This window comes from Pipistrellus hanaki (genome assembly GCF_964339955.1).
Source record: "Pipistrellus hanaki genome assembly, chromosome: 18".
NCBI lineage: Eukaryota > Metazoa > Chordata > Mammalia > Chiroptera > Vespertilionidae > Pipistrellus > Pipistrellus hanaki.
In genome coordinates this window covers 11879302-11903937 of record NC_140520.1, presented here as the reverse complement: position 1 = coordinate 11903937, position 24636 = coordinate 11879302, and the positions used below count along the sequence as shown (strand labels likewise).

General features: G+C 39.9%; 1 protein-coding gene across 7 annotated transcripts in view; it reads left to right on the top strand.

Annotated features, from left to right (window-relative positions):
* Positions 1–897: 897 nt before the first annotated feature.
* The window catches only part of RPRD2 (regulation of nuclear pre-mRNA domain containing 2), a 56769-nt gene continuing 33030 nt past the window's right edge, over positions 898–24636 (top strand). For 4 of the 7 annotated variants that reach the window (XM_084865665.1, XM_084865663.1, XM_084865664.1 and 1 more), the window contains exons 1-2: positions 899–1663; positions 21636–21765. In XM_084865665.1, the coding sequence (XP_084721791.1) occupies positions 1459–1663; positions 21636–21765 (335 nt within the window). In that variant the 5' untranslated portion in view covers positions 899–1458. Of the gene's footprint in view, positions 1664–21635; positions 21766–24636 lie in introns of all 7 variants that reach the window. The other 3 variants (XM_084865660.1, XM_084865661.1, XM_084865659.1) reach the window with 1 other exon arrangement.

The window sequence follows — 24636 nt, the reverse complement described above, 5'->3', positions numbered from 1 at the left end:
TCCTCTCTGAAATCAAGTTTTAAAGAAAATCCTCACCAGAGGGTGATTTCTCAGAGAGGGGGAAGATAGAGGGAAAGTCAAATATCGTGTCAGTTGGTTGCCTCCTGTAGGGACCGTGACCAGGACCCCTGTGGGGGATGGGTCTGCAACCAAGGTCCATGCCCTTGACACCAATGCAACAGGGGACCCTCTATCCACTGAGTCAAACGGGCTAGGGCTGAAATCAATTTTAAAAAAAAATTTACCGGGAAATTTTCATTTACTTCATTTATTTCCTCTTCCTATAATTCATATAGTCAAATGGCTATGAAGGTATGGTCCAAGGGGAATGTAAAGGATTGCTTGGTCTGGGAGTCTGCCTATAGAATGGCTCGCTGAAGCTGGCGCATGCGCATCATTAAGGCACTGCAAGATGGCTGCCAGCCACTTTGTGGAGCGTCAGTTCCCTGAGGAGTTAGTGCCCCCGCGGCTGCAGCCGCCAGAAAGTAACAGTGGCCGTCAAGTGGTGGGCGTTTCCGGCCCTGTTTTGTGAGCCGGGTAGCCTCGAGAGAGCGAGATCTCACCAGGGAGGAAAAGGCAGGGCGAGGCGGAGCGGGGCGGGGAAGCCCCCTCCCCCAACCTCCCGGTTACACCAACTCGCTACTCCCCTCCCCGTTTCATCCTCCCAGCCCGCTACACGCCGGGGGGCTGCGCACGCGCAGAAGTAATAGACGCGCCTCCGCGGCGCTACGGTCCTGCGGACTCCTGCGCGCGCTTCTCGTGCTCCCGCCTTGATTGGTCAGATTGCCCCGCCATCACGGCCTCCCTCTGCTTTCTAGGCTGAGAAGGAAGAGAGGGGGCGGGACCAAGCGGGCGCGTGCGCGATACTGTTGCCGTCCCTTGGCTATTGCGTTGCAAAAAAAAAAAAAAAAAAAATCCTGACTAGCCATCCTGGGGCCTTTTCTGTCCTAGAGGACCTAAAGGAGAAAGATTTCTGCTACCGAAGGGGCAGTCGGGTAGTATTACATTCCCGATATCCACGCCCGCCCTCGTAGGAGTGAGGGACAGGAGTGGGGAAGGGCCTTGGCGCAGGGAGCCGGAGTGTAACACCATTGATTGGGGCGGGGGGGGGGGGGGGAGCAGGCGTTTGGAAAGGCTTTGCAGGACCTGTTTTTCTGCGTAATCCTCCCTTGGTGACTGACTGGTGTACACACAAGCCCTTGAGCAATTCTGATAAACCTCGAAACCCACAGCCCCTCCGTGAAGCGTGTCGGAGCCACCGGCGTGCCCGCCACCAGCAGCAGCTGGGCCGCCCGTCCTGCCTCCCGAGGAGCCGGGCGCGTGCACCCTCCCCTCCCCCGCGCCCTCCCCGCCCGCGGCTCCACGCACTCTCCGTGATTGTTTTGCTCGCTCCCGCCGCCGCCGCCGCCGCCGCCCGCCGCCGCCAGAGGAGCAGCAGCGCTTGTGCAAACCGGGAAGATGGCGGCCGGCGGCGGCGGAGGCAGCAGTAAGGCCTCCTCCTCGTCGGCCTCCTCGGCAGGGGCCCTGGAGTCCTCGTTGGATCGAAAGTTCCAGTCGGTCACCAACACCATGGAATCCATTCAAGGCCTGTCGTCTTGGTGTATAGAGAACAAGAAGCACCACGCCACCATCGTCTACCATTGGATGAAGTGGCTCCGGAGATGTGAGTGCCCGGGGGTTGCCTAAGGCCAAGGGGGAAGGGGAGACGAGGGAAATGGAAGGAAACCCTCGCGTGCCTCGCTTGGGCTTTTCCCGTGGAGCCGCTGCATGGGGTTGGGCTGCTCACAGGTAAAGGTTTTTGACCTGAGTGTTCCCAAGCCCAGACTCCATTCCCAGCCAGGGTGGTTTCCTTTTTTTTTTTTTGGTTCCCCCCCCCTCCTCAATTGCAGAAGGCTTCGCATTTCCCGGCTATTTCCGCCGCTGCCTTGGCGTGACCTTGGGCCGTTGGCCCCCGATCTATGGATGGGGATGTGTGCATGCTATCATTTCCGAGCCCCGAGCGGTTTTGTGGACTTGGCTGGACCTTGACGAAAATTGTCGCGTCCGTTTGTTCCTTAGGAGAGGCCTTGTCGTGGGAATGATCGCTGGTTTTCCTGAAGATAGACGGGCTCGGGTTTTGAAGCAGTTCGTGAATCCACTTATGTCGCTGGAATAGGTTGGGTCAGGCTGTTCATGACTGAGCTAAACTTGTGGTGGGGAACCAGCGGGGCCTCATCTGGGTGAATGGGAGGTAACGTGAGTTCCACTTGGAGCTGAAAGCGACTTTACCTGGGAGGTTTCCCGTGTTTGCTGCAGGGCTTCTGGATCCTGGTCGGAAACTACTGTCGTCAGGATGGTCCATGCTTTAAAATCACTTGGGGAAAAAACAAATTTTTTTTAAAGGAATTGAGTTTGGTTTCATGAGTAATAAAACAGGAAATCAGGGAAATGTGCTTTTTTTGGGGGTGCTTTTTGGACATGTAGTAGTATTTCACCACTCCCCTGGTTATTATTTTTTGTTTTTTTTGTCTTCATTGGGGAGTTTTTCCGCTTTGCTGCTTTTACTACAGTAAAGAGGTCTAGAATGTACTGTCAGGATGCATGGATTGTTTGCAGGAGGTGTCACGGCTTTGAGGAGGAAGTGTGGAGAAGTCGCTGTTGGTTCATCCTAAGTCCACCTGTGTTTGAATTTTAGATCTTTGTTGCTTCCTGTCCATAGCTTGTCACCCAGGGATACTCATCGTTCAGTTATTATTCCACTTCAGCCATTGCTTATGTGGTGTTTTGATTTGGGTTTACCTTGTAGGGAACAGATAAATGCAAAAATCATAGGCCCAAGCTTAAAATAATTTGTATATGTGAAGTTATTGTTGGGAGAGATGTTTTGTGGCTCTTTAAATAATATATGCTGAAAGGGTTGTAGAACCAAGATGGGGATTACCTATATTTATCAATAGCAGATAGAAGTTATTTTATATATTTATCAATAGCAGATGGAAGTTACTTTCTTCTGAAGAGGTAAAATTAGAACATATAAAATCAAGTATAAGTTAATCGAAGACCCTCTCATATTAAATAACTGCTATGTGCCTAGCCCTCATCATTAATAGTATATCTATCTCATTACACCTTAAGACACCCCAAGAAATAGACATTTTAGTCATTGATTTACAGATGGGGACACTAGGCTCAGAAATGCTGAGTAAGTTGCTTAAGTTTACCCAATAAAATGGTGGAGTTGGGATTTGACTACCGTATCAGTTGACAATGACCACATTTAACTTGGTAAAATGTTTTCAAGATTATTCTTTAATGTACTTGGTATACCAGTGGTAGCAGGCAGTGCTCATGCGAGCTGAGGACTGCTTTTTCTTAAACATATTTCTCGTGTTTTAAAACATTTTTACTAAATTATGAAAGTATTTAGCATTTTCTGTCTTTGGGCTCTGGTACTTTTAACTGTATGGTTACATCATTTGCAAGAATAAATTGGTTTTCATCCCTGCCTTGTGGGATTACAGATGACAATTAACAATATTTTTTCTAGGCAGCAATACTAGAACCAGAATTTTTCTGCCTCTGCTGTTGTTGATACTGTGTCTGGGTTTATATATTTTGTTAATATCTTAAGAAGGGGAAAAATGATTGCTTTAGGACAGGGGTGGGGAATGTCTGGCTCATGGACCCTAGAAGGCCCTGGAAATCATTTGGTTTGCCCCTGCCAAGGCACTAGGCGTGAGTTAATTAAACGTTTTACCAAATATAGCAGGTTAATTTTTAAGTTGATAATTTTGTGTGGCCCGCAAATGATGTTATAAATATCCAAATGGCCCTTGGCGGAAAAAAAAGGTTCCCCACCCCTGCTCTAGGAAGACTACTTATTTGAAGTGCATAATACATAGTTTATTTAGTGAAACGCTTTTGGCTCTGTAAACCCTGATTTTTGTTCCCTTGGCCTAGTGGAATGTAACTTAACTTTCTAAAATAGTTATGGGGAATTTGTAGTAGTTTTGCATTTACAGTTGACCTTTGAACAACTCACAGGTTAGGGATGCCAACCCCTGAGAAGTCAGAAATCTGTGTATAACTTTTGACTCTCCCAAAACTTAATTACTAAGAGTCTACCCTTGACTGGAAGCCTTACTGATTACATAAACAGTCGATTAACACATATTTTGTGTGTTATATGTACTAGTGTTACATACTGTATTCTGACATGAAAAATGAGGTTCAGTACATAAGCTACTTTCACTGTGCCCTTCACTCTCCTGTCTCCCCTTAAACTCTAGTAAGGAGAGGCAATAAATAAAATATTAAATATATTAGGAGGTGAGAATATTAGAAGTGCTGCAGAGAATATAAAATATAAAGCAAGGAAGGGGGATACAGAGTGTTAAGGAAGTTGGCAGTCTTAAATTGGATGGTAAGGGAAGGCCTCACTGAGGAGAGATGTTTGAGCAAGAAGGTAAGGTATTAACCAATAAAGATACCAGGGGGTGAGAGAAAGAGTGTTCCAAGACAAAGAGGACAGAAAAATACAAAGATCTTGAGGTTGGAGTGTGCCTGCTAAGCTTAAGGAACAGCAAGAACGTTTTGTGGCTGGAAAGTAGTTAAAATGAGGATTAACAGATGAACTCAGAAATTATGGTGAGTGATAGTGAACGGAGAGGCAGAACACAAATAGCTGTATAACATTGTAAGGAGGTTTGGCTTTTATTCTGAGTGAAATAGGGAGCCATTTGAGCAGAGGAGTGATGTGAACTGATTTGTGTTTTTAAAAAGGTCATTGGTTGCTGCAGAAACATGTATATCAATTAGGCTATCATAGTAATCCTGGGGTCAGATGGTGGTTTAGACCAGGTTGTGGCCAGACGAATTGATATGCAGTAATTAAATTCTACATCTCTTCTTTATTTAATATTTTTTATTGATTTCAGAGAGGAAGGGAGAAGGGAAGAGAGAGAGAAACATCAATGATGAGAGAGAATCATTGGTCTGCTGCCTCCTGCACTGCACACCCCACACTGAGTAGCAAGCCCACGAGCCTGTAACGCAGGGAGTATGTCCGGGAATGAACAGTGACTCCTGGTTCATAGGTAGATGGTCCACCATCCATCACCAGGCCACACCAGCCGCGCTAATTCTAGATCTCTTTTGACTGTAAATCGAACTGGATTTCTAGATGGGTTAAATATGGTAAGAGAGGAGAGTCATAAAAAATGACTTTTTTTGCCTGAGGTGTGCAACAGTCCCCACAGGACAGGGTGTTCGTGTGTCTTTAGAGCCGCCAGGCTGGAAGAGATGTCCATCAAGCGCCACTTAATGGGGCTGCATTCTGAGAAATGCACTGTTGGGTAATTTTATCATTGCTCGGACATTGAGTTCATTTACACACACCAAGATGGTATATGTCGCCTACTACACACCTAGACTACATGATAGAGCCCATTGCTCCTAGGTTACAAACCCATACAGCATGGTACTGTGCTGAATACTGTACGCAACTTAACAGGTATTTGTGTATCTAAAGAAAAGGTACTAAAATATGGTATAAAATGGTCCACCTGTATAGTGCGCTTAGTATGAATGGAACTTGTAGGACTGGAAGTTGAGTGAGTGCGTACACTACTGTACAGTAAGGCTACACTGAACACTGTACTCTTAGGCTACACTAAATCTATAAAACAACACAAGATTAAATCAAGCACAAGAGAATGATGCAATCAAGAGAGTGGCAAACACCAGATCTGTGAGTCTACTGCTGGCACAACCAGGCCTAACGTTTTACAGCAAACTTTTTTTAATAAGTAGAAAGAGTGTACTCTAATGATAAAAGTGTAGTATACATACGCCAGTAACAAGGTTGTTTCTTACCATTTTTAAGTATTATATACTATACATAATTATATGTGCTATACTTTTATACAACCGCCAGCAATGCAAGAGGTTTGTTTATACCAGCATCACCACAAAACAGGAATGAGGAATAGTAGCACTATGTTGTGAGGGATACATCTCTAGGCGATGGGAAATTTTCAGCTCTTCTATAATCTTGTGGGGCCACATGTATGTGGCAGGTTGCTGTTGACTGAAATGTTGTTCTGTGACCAAGACTGCACTAGGGATTAAGTGTGGATAGAGAAGTAGGTGTAATAAGAAAGAATAATAAGGATGGGTATAGAAAAGGTTGAGAGAAGGCTCTGGGGCATTCTCGTATTTTAGATACCTCTGTCTATTTATTAGATCTGATGTGGTCTTGGCTTAGGTTCTTTTTTTTTTTTTTTAATATATTTTATTGATTTTTACTGAGAGGAAGGGAGAGAGAGAGAGAGCTAGAAATGTCGATGAGAGAGAAACATCAACCAGCTGCCTCTTGCACACCCCCCACCGGGGATGTGCCCGCAACCAACGTACATGCCCCTGACCGGAATCGAACCTGGGACCTTTCAGTCCACAGACCGACGCTCTACCACTGAACCAAACTGGTTTTGGCGACTTAGGTTCTTTTTGAGGTTCAAGGTAAACTTTGTCTCAGCTCCCCAAAGAAGTAGGACATCTATTTTGATCTCTTGCATATTTCTGCTCTTGGTTTAGGCTTTATGGCAAGTTATAGCATAATTGGTCTTCTTCCCCTTTGGATACCTAGGTCACATTTTTTTACTTCATTGTCCTAGGTTCATAGAGATGCAGGTAATATTTTCCATGTTTCCTGACAATGTTTAAAAACATGGAAGCACCTTAGTTATACCGTATAATTATTGCAATGGTATATACTAACTAAATGAACCTTTTTACCTGTATTATGAAATTTTACAAGCCATTGTTACGTTCTTCATTTAGCTGCTTTGTCTGTCAAATGCAGAAGGGTGGTATTATATACATGGCTCTAGGTGGATCTGAAATAACATATAGAACATAATTTTGCTATATAAGCTTATAGTAAACTAAATAAATTATGTAAAAGATAAACATTCTATTCTCATAATTCAAAGTGTGAAACAGTATTGACAAGCTTCACATGGTCCTGTGGTATGGAAATCTTAAAAGGAAAATTTCATTGGCAGTAGAATAATATTAATATTAAAATTTGCTCAAACAGGTCACCCCCAAATTAAAGCTTTATCTGCAGAGAAGGGGTATTAAAATTTCAACTATCAGATTATGTGGGCCCCTTTTAATGTGTAGAAGGAGTTGAGACCCTAGTAAAATTTCTCAGTAATTTAACACTATTGTACAAACCAGCTTGACTCAGTTTCTCATTTGTCAAGGAAATGAAAAGTAGTAGTTTTGTATAATTATAGAGCACTGGAGAAATGTACATCTTGTAGAGCAAGTAGTAGAACCTCGTTCCTCCTTTTGGAAAAAGGCAAAAATTTCATCTGGGTTTTGGAATATAAAGTTTGTCTGGCTAAGATAAAGGCAGTTTAAAAAATACCGCATTTTGCCGAGACCGGTTTGGCTCAGTGGATAGAGCATCGGCCTGCATACTGAAAGGTCCCGGGTTCGATTCCGGTCAAGGGCATGTACCTTGGTTGCGGGCACATCCCCAATAGGGGTGGTGCAAGAGGCAGCTGATCGATGATCCTCTCTCATTGATGTTTCTAACTCTCTATCCCTCTCTCTTCCTCTCTGTAAAAAATCAATATACCTCATTCTTTTTATTTTCTTAGAGAGACATTGAAATATGCTGGGTTTAAATTTTTTGGTTGTGGCCTTCATTTTTTCTCTCATCTCTCTTCCTCTCTCCACTTTACTCTTTAGTAAAGATGTAGTTTCACTTACTTTCACTGTGTGGTTCTTTGGTATCCACTAGCAGAGGGAAAGTGAGTGAGCGAGTTTCTTTATTACCCTTTAGTACAAGCTGCAGTGTTCGAGGGGGAAGATCTTTTAATGTTAGGAGGTACAACATGCCACACTTTATTTTTAAAAGACCAGAACAGATACCAAGCTGTTTGATAGTTTAAAAAACTATAGCATAAAGCAATATTTTAAATGATGATCTCTTGTGTCTAGGGCCGTGGTTGACAAACTGCGGCTCTTTAGGCCCGTTGAGTGTGGCTCTTCCACAAAATACCATGGCCTGGTTGAGTCTATTTTGAAGAAGTGGCGTTAGAAGAAGTTTAAGTTTAAAAAAATTGGCTTTCAAAAGAAATTTCATTCGTTGTTCTGTTGATATTTGGCTTTGTTGACTAATGAGTTTGCCGACCACTGGGCTGGGAGACAGCGTTACTTGAGTTATTGAAATGTATAGTGTCTTCCTGTAACCAAAGACAGCATTCAGAAAATGAATTCAGGAATATTGAATGCTTGCTTATGTGTAAAACTCTGTATTGGATGCTGAAAATTATAAGAAACTTAACATTTAGTAACTAAGATAGGAATTGAACAAAAATAATTGATTCTGGGAAGTGTGATAGCATGCACTTTTATATGCTGTAACACTTTAAAAGAGGTACCACTTTTTGGTTGGAGTGAAAGTATTCACTGAGTTTATTTACTAGATATCATACATATATTACCTCTAAACCCGACATTAGCTCTGTGAGATATGAATTACCCTCACTTAAAAATTTTATAAGCTGGGGCTCACGGAGGAAACTGTCGGAAAATTTATAGCATAGGAAAAGGAAACTACCTGGTTTCAGAGTGGCAAAGCATAAATTTAATTTAAGAAAAAAATGTAGCCGGCACCGATTTGGCTCAGTGGATAGAGCGTCGGCCTGCGGACTGAAAGGTCCCGGGTTCGATTCCGGTCAAGGGTATGTACCTTGGTTGCGGGCACATCCCCAGTGGGGAGTGTGCAAGAGGCAGCTGGTCAATGATTCTCTCTCATCGATGTTTCTAACTCTCTATCCCTCTCTCTTCCTCTCTATGAAAAATCAATAAAATATTTTTAAAAAAATGTAGGCAGAAGGTGAGAATGGAAGAAAGGAAAGAAATAATAGATTCAAAGCTTCTGTTGCGCTGAAACCGGTTTGGCTCAGTGGATTGAGCGTCAGCCTGCGGACTGAAAGGTCCCAGGTTCGATTCCGGTCAAGGGCATGTACCTTGGTTGCAGGCACATCCCCGGTAGGGGTTGTGCAAGAGGCAGCTGATCGATGATTCTCTCTCATCGATGTTTCTAACTCTCTAACCCTCTCTCTGTAAAAAATCAATAAAATATGTATATATTTTTTTTTAAAAAAAAGCTTCTGTTGCTAACAAATACTTTATTATTTAACAATATTTATTAAATTTCTAGTCATTAATGCAGTTAACTTCACAAATGTATCACTAATAGATTTAATAGTAAATATTTAACATAAGTCTATTAGTGATATATATGTAAAATTACACTGGTGGTAGAGAAAATAATGAAGAAATATTATGAATGGTAATAAGGAAAGTACTTATAGGCTTAGTGACATAAATTGTTCAAGTACACAGCAAGAGAACAATAGAGCCAGGATTCAAATCTAAGCAGTCTTTACTCCAGAGTCTACTCTACACTGTGCTAGAGACTGCTTCCCAATCCTTTCACAGTTTATTGGTGTTTTGCATTGTTCCATATGTAGTGAGTGTGATGTATATAGTATAATAGTTCCCAAACAGCCTTATGCCTATTTCCCCCCCAGCTTTATTGAGTGGAGTTGACATCCCAATAATCATGATACAGCATGATTATTTGATACACATATATATTGCAAAATGATTACCATATAAGGTTATCACCTCATAAATTTATTTGTGTTAGAGAACGTTTAAAGATCTAGGAACTTTCAAGCATATAATAACATATTTACATATATTGTACATTAGATCCCCAGAACTTACTCATCTAATAACTGGAAGTTTGTATCCTTTGATCAACATCTCCCCACTCCCTAGTCCCCGGCAACCACCATTATGCTCTCTGTTTCTTTGAGTTTGTGCCTTTGTATTTCAGTGATTTCAAAGAGGTTTTTAGTCAGTAGAATTTGATAGATCTTTTCAAGCAGTTGTATGTTGGAAATGAAGTTAGAGGAAAATTTGAAAGATGGATTCTATGGATTCTGTCTTGGGTGACAGAGAATTGGGGAGGAAGAGATAGATAATGAAAGCAGATTTGAACATATGGAGTTGGAGTATTTAGAGGGCATCTGGGAAGAGTTGTTTAGTAGATAATTAGCCTTTTAGAGAGTATATATAATTCTCATATTGGCTAATAATATGGACAGTTATGTACCTGATGCTATCCTAGGCACTTTACATGTATTATGTCATGTAATCTTGACGATAACCTTTGAGTAGGTAGGTATTATTATTATTCCATTGAGTAGATAAGGAAAGAAGTGTTTTGAAAAGGTCATGCAGTTGGAAATAGGGGCTGGGCTTTGAAACTAGGTCTGACTGGCTTAAGAAATGTTCTTGCCCTGCTGTCATGGCTCAGGGTTGAGCATCGAACTATGAACCAGAAATAGAATAAAGAGTTGTCATATACCCTGTACCCAGTTTTTCTTGTTATTAATATCTTAATTGGTGTGGTGCATTTGTTACAACAAATGAACTAATATTGATATATGTATAATTAACTAGAGTTCATACTTCATTTGTGGATTTCCTTATTTTTTTGCCTAGTCATCATGTCTCTTTTTTGACTAACAATTTTGAGAAGTACTGATCAGGTATTTTGTAGAATGTCCCTTAATATGGGTTTGTCTGATTCTTTTTTCTTCATGATTGGGTTATAGGTTCCTGGGAAGAAGTAAAGTGCCATTTTTATTCCATGATACCAAGGGTAACTACCAGCATGACTTATGACCCATGATGCTAATGTTGATCACTGGGTAAGGCAGTGTTTGTCAGGTTTCTTCTCCCTCTCCCCATCATACTGGGCACTTTGGAAAGAGGTCACTGTGCATAGCACACACTTAAGAAGTGGGAAGTTATGCTCCACCTTGAGGGGGTAGTATCAATATAAATTATTTAAATTCTTTTGTGTGGAAGGTTATAAGCATATTTTTAAATGTTTTTATTCATTTTTAGATACAAAGGGAGAGGATTGTACATCCTTAAAAAGCTCCTTTACTTTTGTAGCATACACTAGTGATGCATTAAAAATATACTTATAACCTCATTGGATTGAGCGTCACCCCATGAACCAAGAGGTCCTAGGTTGGATTCTGGTCAGGACACATGCCCGGGGTGTGGGCTCGATCCCCAGTGGGAGTGTGCAGAAGACAGCCATTCGATGTCTCTCTCTTAATTGATGTTTCTATCTTTCTATCCCTCTCCCTTTCTCTATAAAATTAATAAAAATACTTTTTAAAAAAGACTAAGTAGATGAATATTTATGCATTTACTTTGGTAGCTCACAGTGAGTCAGGGTCAGGGAAGATCTTTTGGACTGTAATTTCTAGATATGAGCCAGTCAATTTAAGAAAACAAAAAACGAAGGGTGCTGAAATAGGACTGTTTATATTGCCAGGTAAGGACATTAAATTTGTTAATGTAATTTCATAAATATATTTTAATAGAAAAGTAGGAAGAAGATGATAAGGAATAATCCCTTAGTGTGGATACATTTTACTTTAGGAAAATAAGCTATGCCCTTATTTTTTTTTCATTTCTCTGTAAATCAGTAGAAATTTCATTAAAGGCCAAAACCAAAATTTGGGAACAACTGCCAAAGACCATACTGCTTCTTGGAATTTTTTCTCTTTTTAAAATTACTGGTTGATTAGTTGATTGATATGAGAGAGGGGAAGGCAGAGAGAAATATTGATTTGTTGTTCTGTTTATTTGTGCATTAATTAGTTGATTTTTTCATGTATGTGCCCTGACTGTAGATGGAACTTGCAACCTTGGCATATTTAGACGACACTCAAATCAACTGAGCTACCTGGCCAGGACGAAATTTTTCTTTACTTATTAGATAGAGAAAAAAATCAAGGCATGGTATCCAACTGTGACACTAATCGTGACGTTAAATAAGTTTTATGGAAACCAATTCTTATAAATCTTGTAAATGTATAATTTTACAACTCCTGATCTCAGTTATGCTTTGTTGTTATTGATGGTGGAATTGATTTTGAAATGTCAACTGATACTTTGATTAATATATTGTGATTTTTAAAAATACATATGTTTTTATTGATCTCAAAGAAGAAGAGAGAGAGGTAGAAATATTAATGATGGGAGAGAATCATTGATTAGCTGCCGTCTGCACGCCCCCCTACTGGGGATGGAGTCTGCAACCCAGGCATGTGCCCTGACCAGGAATCAAACCGTGATCTCCTGGTTCATAGGTTGACACTAAACAACTGAGCCATGCAGGCCAGGCAATATATTGTCTTCTTACAAGTTTGCAGCATCTTTCTTCCTATCTGTTAGAGAAGTATAAGGTGTGGAGAGCTAGATTATCATGATACACATTTAAGCATATAATTATCAAGGTAAATTTGTTAAAAGAATCAATATGATGTGTGCTAAATGCTCAATGGGATGTTTTGGGAATTAATTTGTTTGAATCAGCCACACTAGCATTTCTCTTCATTGATGTACTTAATAAATTGTGCCAATACTTATTGAAGATGAAAGGGAATGATCTGCTGTTTTTTTGTGTGTTTTTTTTACCTCAAATTAGACCAGGGCAGACAGACAGTCAACAGAATACATATTAGTAAGTAATTCATAGATAATCAGCATCATTGAAGATAGAAAACATTTTACAATCCACCCAAGGAGAAGCTAATGTGTGAAACACTGCATTATCCTATATAATAAAAACCTAATATGTAAGTGTCTAACCGTTAGTTCAACTGTTTGACCAGTTGCTATGACATGCACTGACCACCATAGGATAGACACTCTGACCGATAGGTTAGCTTGCTGCTGGGGTCTGGCCGATTAGAACTGGGTGAAACACCCTGGACCCGATCATGCACCGGGGGAGGAGGGGTCCCTGTACCTGGCCTGCTCCCTCTTGAAATCTGGGCCCCCTGGGGGGTGTTAGAGAGCTGGTTACTGCCCAGTCTCCACAGACCAGACCGAGGGACTCCACCCGTGCTCGAATACAAGCACCGGGCCTCTGGTATTAAATGTCAGAGCAGCATGAGTTCAGAGGAAAGAAAAATGGAAGTGGTCTCAAGAGTTTTCATTAAGGACTAGGGATTTAACTTGGGTTTGTTTATTTTTAAAATTGGTTTCAGAGAAGAAGGGAGAAGGCTTTGTATTATACATGAATAGAGTTTTGGATATAATCAACTTTTAAAATATTTTGTTGATTAAATATATGTGCATAGTTATTTTGCATATTTATTAGGTATAATAAATTAAATAACTCATGTAAATTTCTGGTCTTAGTATTACTGTAGGTCAAACATTTTTACTCAACAGGTGTACCGGTTAATAATGTGGATTTTGTCATCAAAACACGATAATTTCAAGAGAAACACCAAAAGTGCTTTATTCAAAGTAGTGTCCATCGCTAGTTACACATTTCCCCCATCTTTCAGGTAATTTGTGGATACCGTCCCAATAGAACTTTTCTTGTTTTGAGGCAAAAATTCAGAGACCTAGTTTTTCCACTTCTTAAGTTTTGAAGTGCCGCTCAGAAAGTGCATGTGCCATCGATTAACATATCCAAATGCCTTTTGAGTGATTATATTTATTTTAAGATATGGAAATTAAGGCTTGGTGATATAATTTTACCCAAGGTCATGACCCAATTACTTATTGAGGTAGAGTTTGAATTGATATTAGTCTGAGTCTAATTTCCATCTTCTTTCTGCTATACCATTCTTTGATAATAATTCTGATATGTGGATTTGAGATAGGTCTATCCTTAGCACCTTATTTATTAGAGGCCTGGTGCACGAATTCGTGCACGTGTGGGGTCCTAAAGCAGGTAGCAGGGGGGACAGGACGCCCTTGCCGGCTCAGGATCCAGATCTGTCCTGCTGACATTCGCATTGGTTGTCAGGAGCCACCTGGAAGCAGCTTTTATATTGTTTTTTCCTTGTAGAGCATCTAGGGAGGGCAAGTAGCCATGGTGCCCGAGGCTGACTTCCAGGAGGCCAAGCTGGTGGGCCACCAGGACAGGTTGGTCAGCTGAGTGGCACTACCGCTGTGGGAGCACACTGACCACCAGGGGGAAGCTCTTGTGTTGAGCATCTGCCCCCTGGTGGTCAGTGTGTGTCATAGTGATCTGTCATTCTGGTCACTTAGACTTTTATATAGATTTGATATTCCTCTTTTCACTAGCATTGTTATTAGTGAAATTGATCAAATTTGAGAGAGTAAATGTTACAAAAGAGTCATGGTAGGGATTGTTTAAGACTCTGTAATATATAGACTTATTGAAGATAGAGTTGGTTCACAAAGAATGAGAGTAAGATTCCTTCCCCTTCACATCTTAGATCATTGCTTGGTATTATCTAGTATAGTAACTATGTGCAAGGTGTTAGCAATATTGAGAAAGGGCAGTATAAAATGTAGCCATATATAGGAGTATTTTCTTTTTAATTTTTAATGTATTAATTTGAATAAGTAAATACCCAAGTCAAATTCCAAAAAGTGGACCGAAACCGGTTTGGCTCAGTGGATAGAGCGTCAGCCTATGGACTGAAAGGTCCCGGGTTCGATTCTCTCATCGATGAGAGAGGATCATCGATCAGCTGCCTCTTGCACACCCCTTACTGGGGATGTGCCCGCAACCAAGGTACCTGCCCTTGACCGGAATCGAACCTGGGACCTTTCAGTTCGCAGGCGACGCTCTATCCACGGAGCCAAACCGGTTTTGGCAAGAGTGGTTTCTTAAATTCAGAAAAATAAAGTAATAAAGGAGGTAGGATTCACAAGACTTACATGTGGTAATTTAGGAGGAAAAAGGGTCAAAGTTGACATACTTTTTCTCTACTTTCAATATGTAAACCATTTTTCTATTTTCTGTATTGTCTTCATATTTGATTAATGGTTAATTAACTTGTTAATTAACCAACTCCACTATTGGTGGATGTTTATTTTTTAATTTTTTAAATTAAATATGTTTTTATTGGTTTCAGAGAGTAAGGGAAAGTAAGAGAGAGAGAAATATCAATGATGAGAGGGAATCATTGATCAGCTGCCTCCTGCATGCCCCCTACTGGGGACCAAGCCTGCAGCTTGGGCATGAGCCCTTTACCGGAATCAAACCCGGGACCCTTGAGTCCACAGGCTGATGCTCTATCCGCTGAGCCAAACTGGCCAGGGCTATTGGTAGATATTTAGATTCTATGTTTCTTTGACTCTTTATTGATCATTGGTAACACTGAACAGTTTTCTGTTTAGAATTAGTGAACGTTTGGATTTAATAGATTTCTAGATAATTGTATATAATAGTATTTAACAAATGAGTGGCAAATTATTTAAAGAACTTGTGAGTTGATATCTTATGAATGTTAAGAGATAACTTTGACATTTTTAGTTTCGATGGTGCTCTTCAGTATACATTGTAGTTATTTTATTCATGATTTCCAACCTCGTGTATGCATGTATGTATGTATGCATGTATGTATGATATATATTGTAACTGGTAGTATATAATTCCATAGAGTGAATCATTCAGAAATTAAATCAGTTGAATTTTTGATGCTTAAAACACCCACAGATTTAGGAATATTCAAACGTGCTGCTTCTTCTGTTCTCTTCATCTTTGAGAAGAAAATCTTATTATTTCTCCCAGTTCTCGTTAGTCAATATTTCTCTATGGTCTCCAATTTTATCTTGAAATTTAATCACCTTTGTCCCTGAACACTTGTTTAACTTTGTTGTTAATTGTTTTTGTTCTTAAATTATGGCTCAGTACTTACAAATTGATTCTTGTAAGTTAAATGTAAATATGATTTGACTTCCATTAACCTATAGCTCTTGAGATTTCTAATTTCTATATTGGGATATTCTTTGTACTTTATTTTTGGAGCATATTCATATACTAGAGGTTTGGTGCACGAATTCGTGCATGGGTGGGATCCAGCAGGCCCACTCCAATGGGGGGAGGGGCCACAGGTGGTTGGCTGGTCAACCCTGCTCCCAGATGAGGATGGTGGGAGGCCAATCAGGGCCCAGATCAGGCTGGTTGGCTGCCATAGTGCATGTCATAGCCACCAGTTGTTCTGGTCATTCTGCCATTCCAGTCGCTGGGCTTTTATAAATATAGATAAGACTTGGCTATTGAGGACGGTTCTCAAAACCATGGCATCACCCCACTGAGTTAGTACATTGTTTCCAAGTCTCAACAAGAATACCTCATCAAGAGGGAGTTTCAGGTACATTTCAAGTTTGTTGATGAATCTGTCCCCAGATAACCTAATTGTAATCTAAGCCCTCAAGCAAATTATTAAGCTATTAGGTGTGTTTTTCTTTCTTTCTTTCTTTCTTTTTTTTTTTTAATATATTTTATTGATTTTTCACAGAGAGGAAGAGAGAGGGATAGAGAGCTAGAAACATCGACGAGAGAGAATCATCGATCAGCTGCCTCCTGCACTGGGGATGTGCCCACAACCAATGTACATGCCCTTGACCGGAATCGAACCCGGGACCTTTCAGTCCGCAAGCCGACGCTCTATCCACTGAGCCAAACCGGTTTCGGCAGGTGTGTTTTTCTTAATTAGAAAAACAATACAGATGATGTATTATAGAATTGTGCAGCTGAAACCTATATAATTTTATTAACACTGTCACCCCAATAAATTCAATTTTAAAAATTCCCTTTTTTAAAAAACTTGGTCAGTTTTGCTCAGTGGACAGAGTTTTGACCCGTGAACAGAGGGTCTTGGGTTTGATTCCTGGTCAAGGGCATGTACTTTAGTTGTAGGCTCAATCCCTGGCCCCACTTGGGGGCATGTGTGGGAGGCAGCCAGTCAATATCTTTCTCTCCCATTGATGTTTCTCTCAGCTGCCTCGTGGGATTATTAACCAAACTGAATAGAAGACTACTTGTTATTCTTCATTCCTTTTTTCTTTTCGTCGTATCATTTTTCTCTTCTAATTTATTCATTTAAAAAGTAGTTCAAAAGGCTGCTATGTGTAGATGCTGAGAATTCAACCATAAACAAAACTGACAAAAATCCTTCCCTTGCCATGAGGCTTATTCTCATGGGAGGAGATAGGCAAGAAAATAAACAAGTAAATTCTACAGTATATTGAGAAACTATGTATTATGTGGGAAAGTAAAACAAGGAAGGATGATAGCAGTGTTGGCTTGATGTCGTTTTCCTGGTTAGGGAGTACAGAAAGTCACTGGGAAAATGCCATTTGGGCAAATATTTAAAGGCGATGAGAGAGGTAAACCATAAGACTATATGGGAAAAGAATGTTTCAAGCAGAGTGAGCAGGGAGCTTAAAGGACCTGGAGGCAGGGAGTAGGCCAGATGTATTGTAGGTCTTGTAGCAGCAAGGTGGCCAAAATGGCTGGAATGATGACCAGGACAGGGGATTGGAGACATAATGTGGGGATAGATTATTTAGAATTTACAGGCCATTGTAAGGACTTAGATCTTTGCTCTGAGTAAGGAGGGGAGCCATTACTGGAGGGATTTAAGCAGTGGAATAATATGATCATATTTCTATTTTAAAAGGATCAAGATCACACTTCTGAGTTGAGATTAGACTGAAGTGAGGCAAACAAAGGTAGAAACAGGGAAACCAGTTAGAAGGCTACTACAGTAATTCAAGCAAAAGATGAGTATGACTCAGACCAGGAGGCAATGGTAAGTAGTAGTTGGAGTCTATATTTTTAAAATTTTGTATAAAAGCTTTTTATGGCTTCTTGTTAGCCACAGAATAAAGGCTGAAACTTAAGTCCTACCAGAATCTGTCATCTGGCAAAGATTCTCCCACTGTTCTTCCACCCAAACCTTCCTGGTCAAATAAAGAAATAGATAGTGGTTAAGAATGTAGATTCTGGAGCCAAACTGTCTGTATTTAAATCCCAGCTTTTCCACTTATTAGCTGTGAATAGGGACAATTCATTTAATTTTATCTCTTAAATGGAGATAATAATAGTACTAGGGTTGTAAGGAGATCAGTTAAAATTTGTATCATTTTTAGAACAGTGCCTAGTATACAGAAAGGGATACTTAAGTTTTTGTTAAATAAATTTAAAATTCTACCCTAAATTTCTCCCTCCTCCAAAACAAAAGACAGTCATTGCACAGGCCTATTCAGCACCTTTGCTCAAGACTTGTTCTCACTGGAGTGCTCTTTCCCTTCCTTCTTGCCTATGAAAATTTAACTTCTTCATTAAACATTTAGCCAATATTAATTGAGCACCTATCAGACACTGAATCAGTCATTGAGGACATGGCAGTAAACAAGACAGAATCCTAGCCTTCAGGGAGTTTATACTCTCTCTAATGGAGGGTGCAGACCAATACACTGTAGTGTGGTAAGTGTTGACTGGTAAGTTCAGGGTTCACTAAAGGCCTAGTCTTGTGGTCAGGGGAAGCTTCATCAAAGATGTGAGATGTCAGCTAAGACTTGAAGAAAGTGAAGGGATTAGCCTATGGAAATGGATGACAAGACGAGGGAAGGGGGTGAAGCTCAAAGATGAGAACAAAGTTTTGTTCACCAAACTGGAGCTTTAAGGGAGAGAGTGGCCAAAGTTGAGGCTGAACAGGTAAGCAAGAACTACGGTATAAGAGGGTTTGAAAAACATTCAGGATGGCCTTCTCAAAAGTTCATAGACATCTTCCCAGATTACCTCAACCAACTTTTCTCACTTCCTCTAACTTTCTTAGTGCTCTGGCTAAAGGAGGGTTTACATTGGGGGAAAGTGGCAGTAACATCGTTGGAGATTATTTGTTTTGGGCAGAAGTAGAAATGAGATGGAGGGTCAGAATCGGACATGGATTAAATTTAAAATTTTGGATGTTTTCCTGTGGATGAGTGGAAAACACTAAAGACTATTCAGAGGGATTACAGAAAAGGCAAATTCTGAAAGACGGAATTATAATTCGTTAAAGAATTTGATTTTGAAGGGAAATAGATGAGACTAGAAAAGGATGTAAGATCCAGATCATAAATGGAGTCTAAGGTATTTGGGCATTTTCAGCAATTGGAAATCATTGGCAGATTTGATAGCAGAAATAACTGGACAGTTTTGCATATTAGAAGATGAATTTAGCAATTCATTGTAGAGAATAAATTTTGGGTGGCCAAATCTAGAAGCAAAATAACCAGTTAGGAGGCTATTGAAGTAGTAGTCCAGGTGAAAGGTGATGAGCCCAACAAAGAGCTATGGTAGGTAGAGAAGGAGAAGATGGATAAATTTGATATTATTGGAGACAAAATTGGCTAGGCTTAGAGATTTAACAATTGGGGGCTGAAGGGTAGGGAGGAGGAGGAGAAGGCAAAAAATTGATTGCTGCCCTAACTGGTTTGACTTAGTGGATAGAGCGTCAGCCTGTGGACAGAAGTATCCCAGGTTCGATTCTGGTCAAGGGCATGTACCTTGGTTGCAGGTACATCCCCAGTGGTGGGTGTGCAGGAGGCAGCTGATCGATGTTTCTCTCTCATCAATGTTTCTAACTCTCTATCCCTCTCCCTTCCTCTCTGTGAAAAATCAATAAAACATGTTTTAAAAAATTGATTACTAAAATTCTGGCTAAATACAGGAGGAGTAATAGATGGAAGAGGAGGAAGATTAATATTAGTAAAATATTGAAAAATCAAGCTCAAGGTGCCTCTGAGACTTAGCATTGATTGAGAAAGGGAAATCCGGGCTTGAAAACTCCCATGGATATGGGAGTCATGGATACATAGGTGGTAGTAGTTAAAGGCATGGAAGTGGATGATTATGCTGGTAGCATTCCATTTTCTGTGTAATAAGCACTCTCAATGCTTTATACACATTGTTTTGTTTGTTTTTAAAATGTTTTTGTTTATTTTAGAGAGCGAGGAAGGGGAGAGAGAGAAACATCGATTGGTTACCTCCTGAATGCACCTGACTGAGGATCAAACCCTCAGCCTTTTGGTATATGGAATGAAGCTCCAACCAGCCGAGCCACCTGTCCATATACCTTGATTTATTTAATTCTTATAACAACCTGTGAAGTTGTCATTCTATAAGTGTGGAGTTAATAGAAGTTAAAGTGAAGACATTCCTGATTCTGAAAGACCTTACCTGACTCAGGTTAAGTTGATCTGGATGAGTTTAAATGTGGATAACTTTTTTTTGAGAGAACATAATTTCCATCTGATGATTTATGCTTTCTCTGTGAAATAGCATATAAGTTTTATCTCCTGAGAGTGAGAAAGGAATGTGGTAACATAGAGGGCTTGACAAGAATGGCAGAAATTTGAAATAGCTTTTACAATAAAGGAGGGAAAATGCTGATTAAGACATGTGGAAGGACTGTAGCATTGAGGGCCCAGCTGAAGAAGTTTGAATTTATATGGTTTCAATCTTCATGGTGATAGGAGATTTCTTCAACAGAACACAGGAGTGGAAATAAAGTTGTGGTGAAGGCATTCTTCAGTTCGATCCAGATTTAAGATTTTGTTGAGTGCATGTGCTAGAAAGGCTAAATTTTAGGCAGGTAGGGGAATGATGATGAAAGTTTTGATAAAAGAGTTATTTTAATAATGGGTCAGAAACTCTGGAATTGGCCGGGACCGGTTTAGCTCAATGGATAGAGCATCGGCTTGGGGACTGAGGGGACCCGGGTTCGATTCCGGTCAAGGGCATGTACCTTGGTTGCGGGCATATCCCCAGTAGGGGGTGTGCAAGAGGCAACTGATCGATGACTCTCTCTCATCGATGTTTCTAACTCTCTATCTCTCTCCCTTCCTCTCTGTACAAAATCAATAAAATATATTTAAAAAAAAAAAAAAAGAAACTCTGGAATTGATGGAGAAAGAATTTGAATACTGCAAGAGGCTGTAGAGAAAAAAGAACTGAGATTCTGATGAAAGTGAAGAACAAAAGAGTGGTTCTTGGAGGATACTGAATTTGAGATCAAGAAATTGGGGAACTAGAAAATATGATGGATCATCCATGTGGATATTAAAATTGTCCAGGATAACAATGAAATTTGGGGTGACATTGCTTAAGGTTCCAGATAGTAAGTTGACTGGGCCTTTGAAAAAGGTTGACTCAGGTGCGTTTTATGGGATCATTTACTCATTTCCCAGGTCCTTCTCTTGGTGATGCAAGTAGCAGCAGAACCTCTTTTCCAGCAGATGGCAGGACTTATATGAATCTGAGTGGTATCTGGACTGGTTGATGAAAGGAGTCTACTATTATAAGGAATTTGCCTGAGGTCCATTCTGATTGGATTCTAGAAAAGCCCATCCTCTTTCCAGTAAACCTGGTGTTTTTGCAACAAGTTGAGCTGCTTCTACTCAATTTTTTATCTTTTTAAATGTTTGGGAGAGCGGTTTGTTTTTGTTTTTGTTTTTTAATTTTAGCTTCTCCAGAGTTAATGAGTTTTTTAGTGGCAAGCATCTATAAAGAATTCTACTCAAGGAGTAGCTTGAACAAAAACTTAACCTGATGCAGTCAAGGTTTTTAGATACTAGGTTCAGATGGTTGATCATATTAGTTCATTTGTCTGTTCATCCATCCATCTAATAGCAGTTTAAGACTGTATTTGGAAAAAATTGAACTAAGTATAAATGACTAATTTGGTTTTATTTATACCTTTTATCATCTCTAGCTGCCTATCCCCACCGTTTGAATCTCTTTTACCTTGCCAATGATGTCATCCAGAACTGTAAAAGGAAAAACGCAATCATATTCCGTGAATCATTTGCTGATGTACTTCCTGAAGCTGCTGCTCTAGTAAAGTAAGTAAATTCTTACTGGTCTTTGGGATCTAAGCTTAGAAAATGTAGAATTTTAGATTCAATTTTTACCCATTACTAAGAACTGTAATAGTTGTACATGCTTTAAGGATCCAAGAATATCTTGCCTAAGTTATTCGTTGTAACTTTCCTGCTAATGTACGCATTTTTTTATTTCAAAAACTCTTTGTTCCCTTTTTGAAAGTTTGTTATTTACAATCTGCCTCTTCTGGCCTAACTTACCGTGTGTATCTCCTGGTCATACTCTCTGGCTACTTCTTTCCAATTGCTTCTTCTGTTTTTGTGGAAGTTTTTATACATTTGCCCATTTTTTTTTAAGAGTCTTTCTGAAATGTTATTCCCTTCATGAAATGTGTGTAATTAAAGGGGAATGGAGATATTTATTCCCAACTCCATACTGATTTATTCCATTCTTGGCAAAATTATAGCTAGCATTTTCCAAAATGCTAGAACACATACCTGATCTTATTTTTGCCCTGTACTAATTGTTTTCCTTGTGTTTTATCTATATTTGTAAGTTGTTTGGTACAACACACACACACACACACACAACTGGAGAGAAAATAATGATATGGAACAATCAAAATAGCTAAATATTTCCTCAAATTATATATTTATTAGCTTAATATATTTGTATAAATATATTAATACTAGTGGCCTGGTGCCTGAAATTCATGCACGGATGGGGGAAATCCCGTCAGCCTAGCCTGCACCCTCTAATCTGGGGCATCCCTCTCACAATCTTGGACCACTGGCTCCTAACTGCTCGCCTGCTGTCTGGTTGCCTCCAACTGCCCCTCGCCTGCCTTATCACCCCTCATTGCTCTCCTCTGCCAGCCTGGTCACCCCTCATTGCCCCCCCTACCCCTCTGCCAGCCTGGTTGCCCCAACTGCCTCCCCTGTGGGCCTGGTTACCCCTGCAGCCTGTTCAGTTGTCCATTCAGTTGTGATGGTTGCTTAGGCTTTATATGTATAGATAATATACTACTGATCCATTTGTTAGTATTAACCCCATCATAATTAAATGATTCTTGTTTCTTCCTTTAGATTATTAACTCGAGATACCTACTTTTGGTTTTACAAAAGTTCAAAGTATGGCCCTGTCTGAATGTACTAAGTGATAAAGAATTATACACATGTCAGGAATACATAAAATAACAATTGCACCTAACATTTATTGAACACTTGAAATTGACCAGATATTTTACAAAGTGCTATGTGTGTTTTAAGTCATTTAATCCTGAGGACAACTTTATAAAGTAGCTGCTACTACTATTCCATCTTAAGGAGGAGGAAACTGGCTTGGAGATTAAATAACTCCTAAATTCTCCCAGCTCCCTGGGTGGAGGGGAAGTGTCCTGTAGAATTCCCACCCAAGCCTGTCAAGACAAGCCCATGCTCTCTGCCATTTACCCACTAGTGTGTGCTGCCACTTTACATACATAAACACAGTAATTTTAAGTAAGAAAAAAATATGCCAGATGCCAGATGATCCCCTCTTAGAGCTTCTGCTGTAAATATCACTGTAGTCTTTTTAAAATTTAACCTAGTCTTCCCTAGACTTAAGATTTCATGACCTAATTCATGGTTGTGTCAGCTTTTATGTTTTTTATTTATTTATTTTTTTAAAGATTGAACATTTTATTTTTTATTTAATATATTTTATTGATTTTTTACAGAGAGAAAGGGAGAGAGATAGAGAGCTAGAAACATCGATGAGAGAGAAACATCGACCAGCTGCTTCTTGCACACCCCCTACTGGGGATGTGCCCGCAAGCAATGTATATGCCCTTGACTGGAATCGAACCTGGGACCTTTCAGTCCACAGACTGACGCTCTATCACTGAACCAAACCGGTTTCGGCGTGTCAGCTTTTATTTTACAATGTGAAGATATTTTTTAAAACAACTACTTTGTATTTCTATTACTATTTCACAGTAAAAGATGGGAAGGACTTAATCTCAAAATAAAGTACAGTCTTTTAAATTAAAATTTTAAGCTTTGAAAATGTTCTTAACTCAGTGAAGGGTATCTTCAAAAACTTCTAGTAAATATTAGACTTAATGATAAAATAATAAAAGCATTCCAAGATGGGTACCTTCTATTATCATACTATTCCCTTTTTTATTGGATATGCCATTCATTTCTAAGTAAATAAGAAGAATGTATTTAGAAGAGACAGAATTGTCATTGTTTGCATATGATATGATTACCCACATCAGGGGTGGGCAACCTTTTTCTTTAAAGAATCAGGTAGTAAGCGTTTTAGGATTTGCAGACCATAGATCTCTGTCCCAAGAATTCAACTTTGCCATTCTTGCATGAAAGCAGCCATAGACAATACATAAATGGGATGGCTGTATTCCAATAAAATTTTATTTACAGAAATAGGCAGCAGGCTAGATTTCGCTCAAGTTTGGTAGTTTGCCAGCCTGTGGCCTAGTTAGAATCACCTAATGAGAGAGTTCAGTTAAGTAGCCAGATTCAAGTTCAACATAGAAAAGCAGTACCTTTCCTATACTGTGTATGTTAGCAGTAACTGAATTAAAAATTTTAAGTTCCAGGCAGATAACATAGATGAGTGAAGTGAGTTGAATGTGAGGAATAACCATCAAAAAGGGACAGCAGCTACTCTGCCCTTAACCCATGGCTAAGAAGGATTATGAGCCCAGTGTTAAAAACACTGCCAGACCTTGCAAAGACTTATTTCACTCTTTAAACTTAGTCAAAATCAGTTTTTTTATGAAGTCCCCCATTTTTAAAATGTGTAAAACTGCCGAAACCGGTTTGGCTCAGTGGTAGAGCGTCGGTCTGTGGACTGAAAAGTCCCAGGTTCGATTCCGGTCAGGGGCA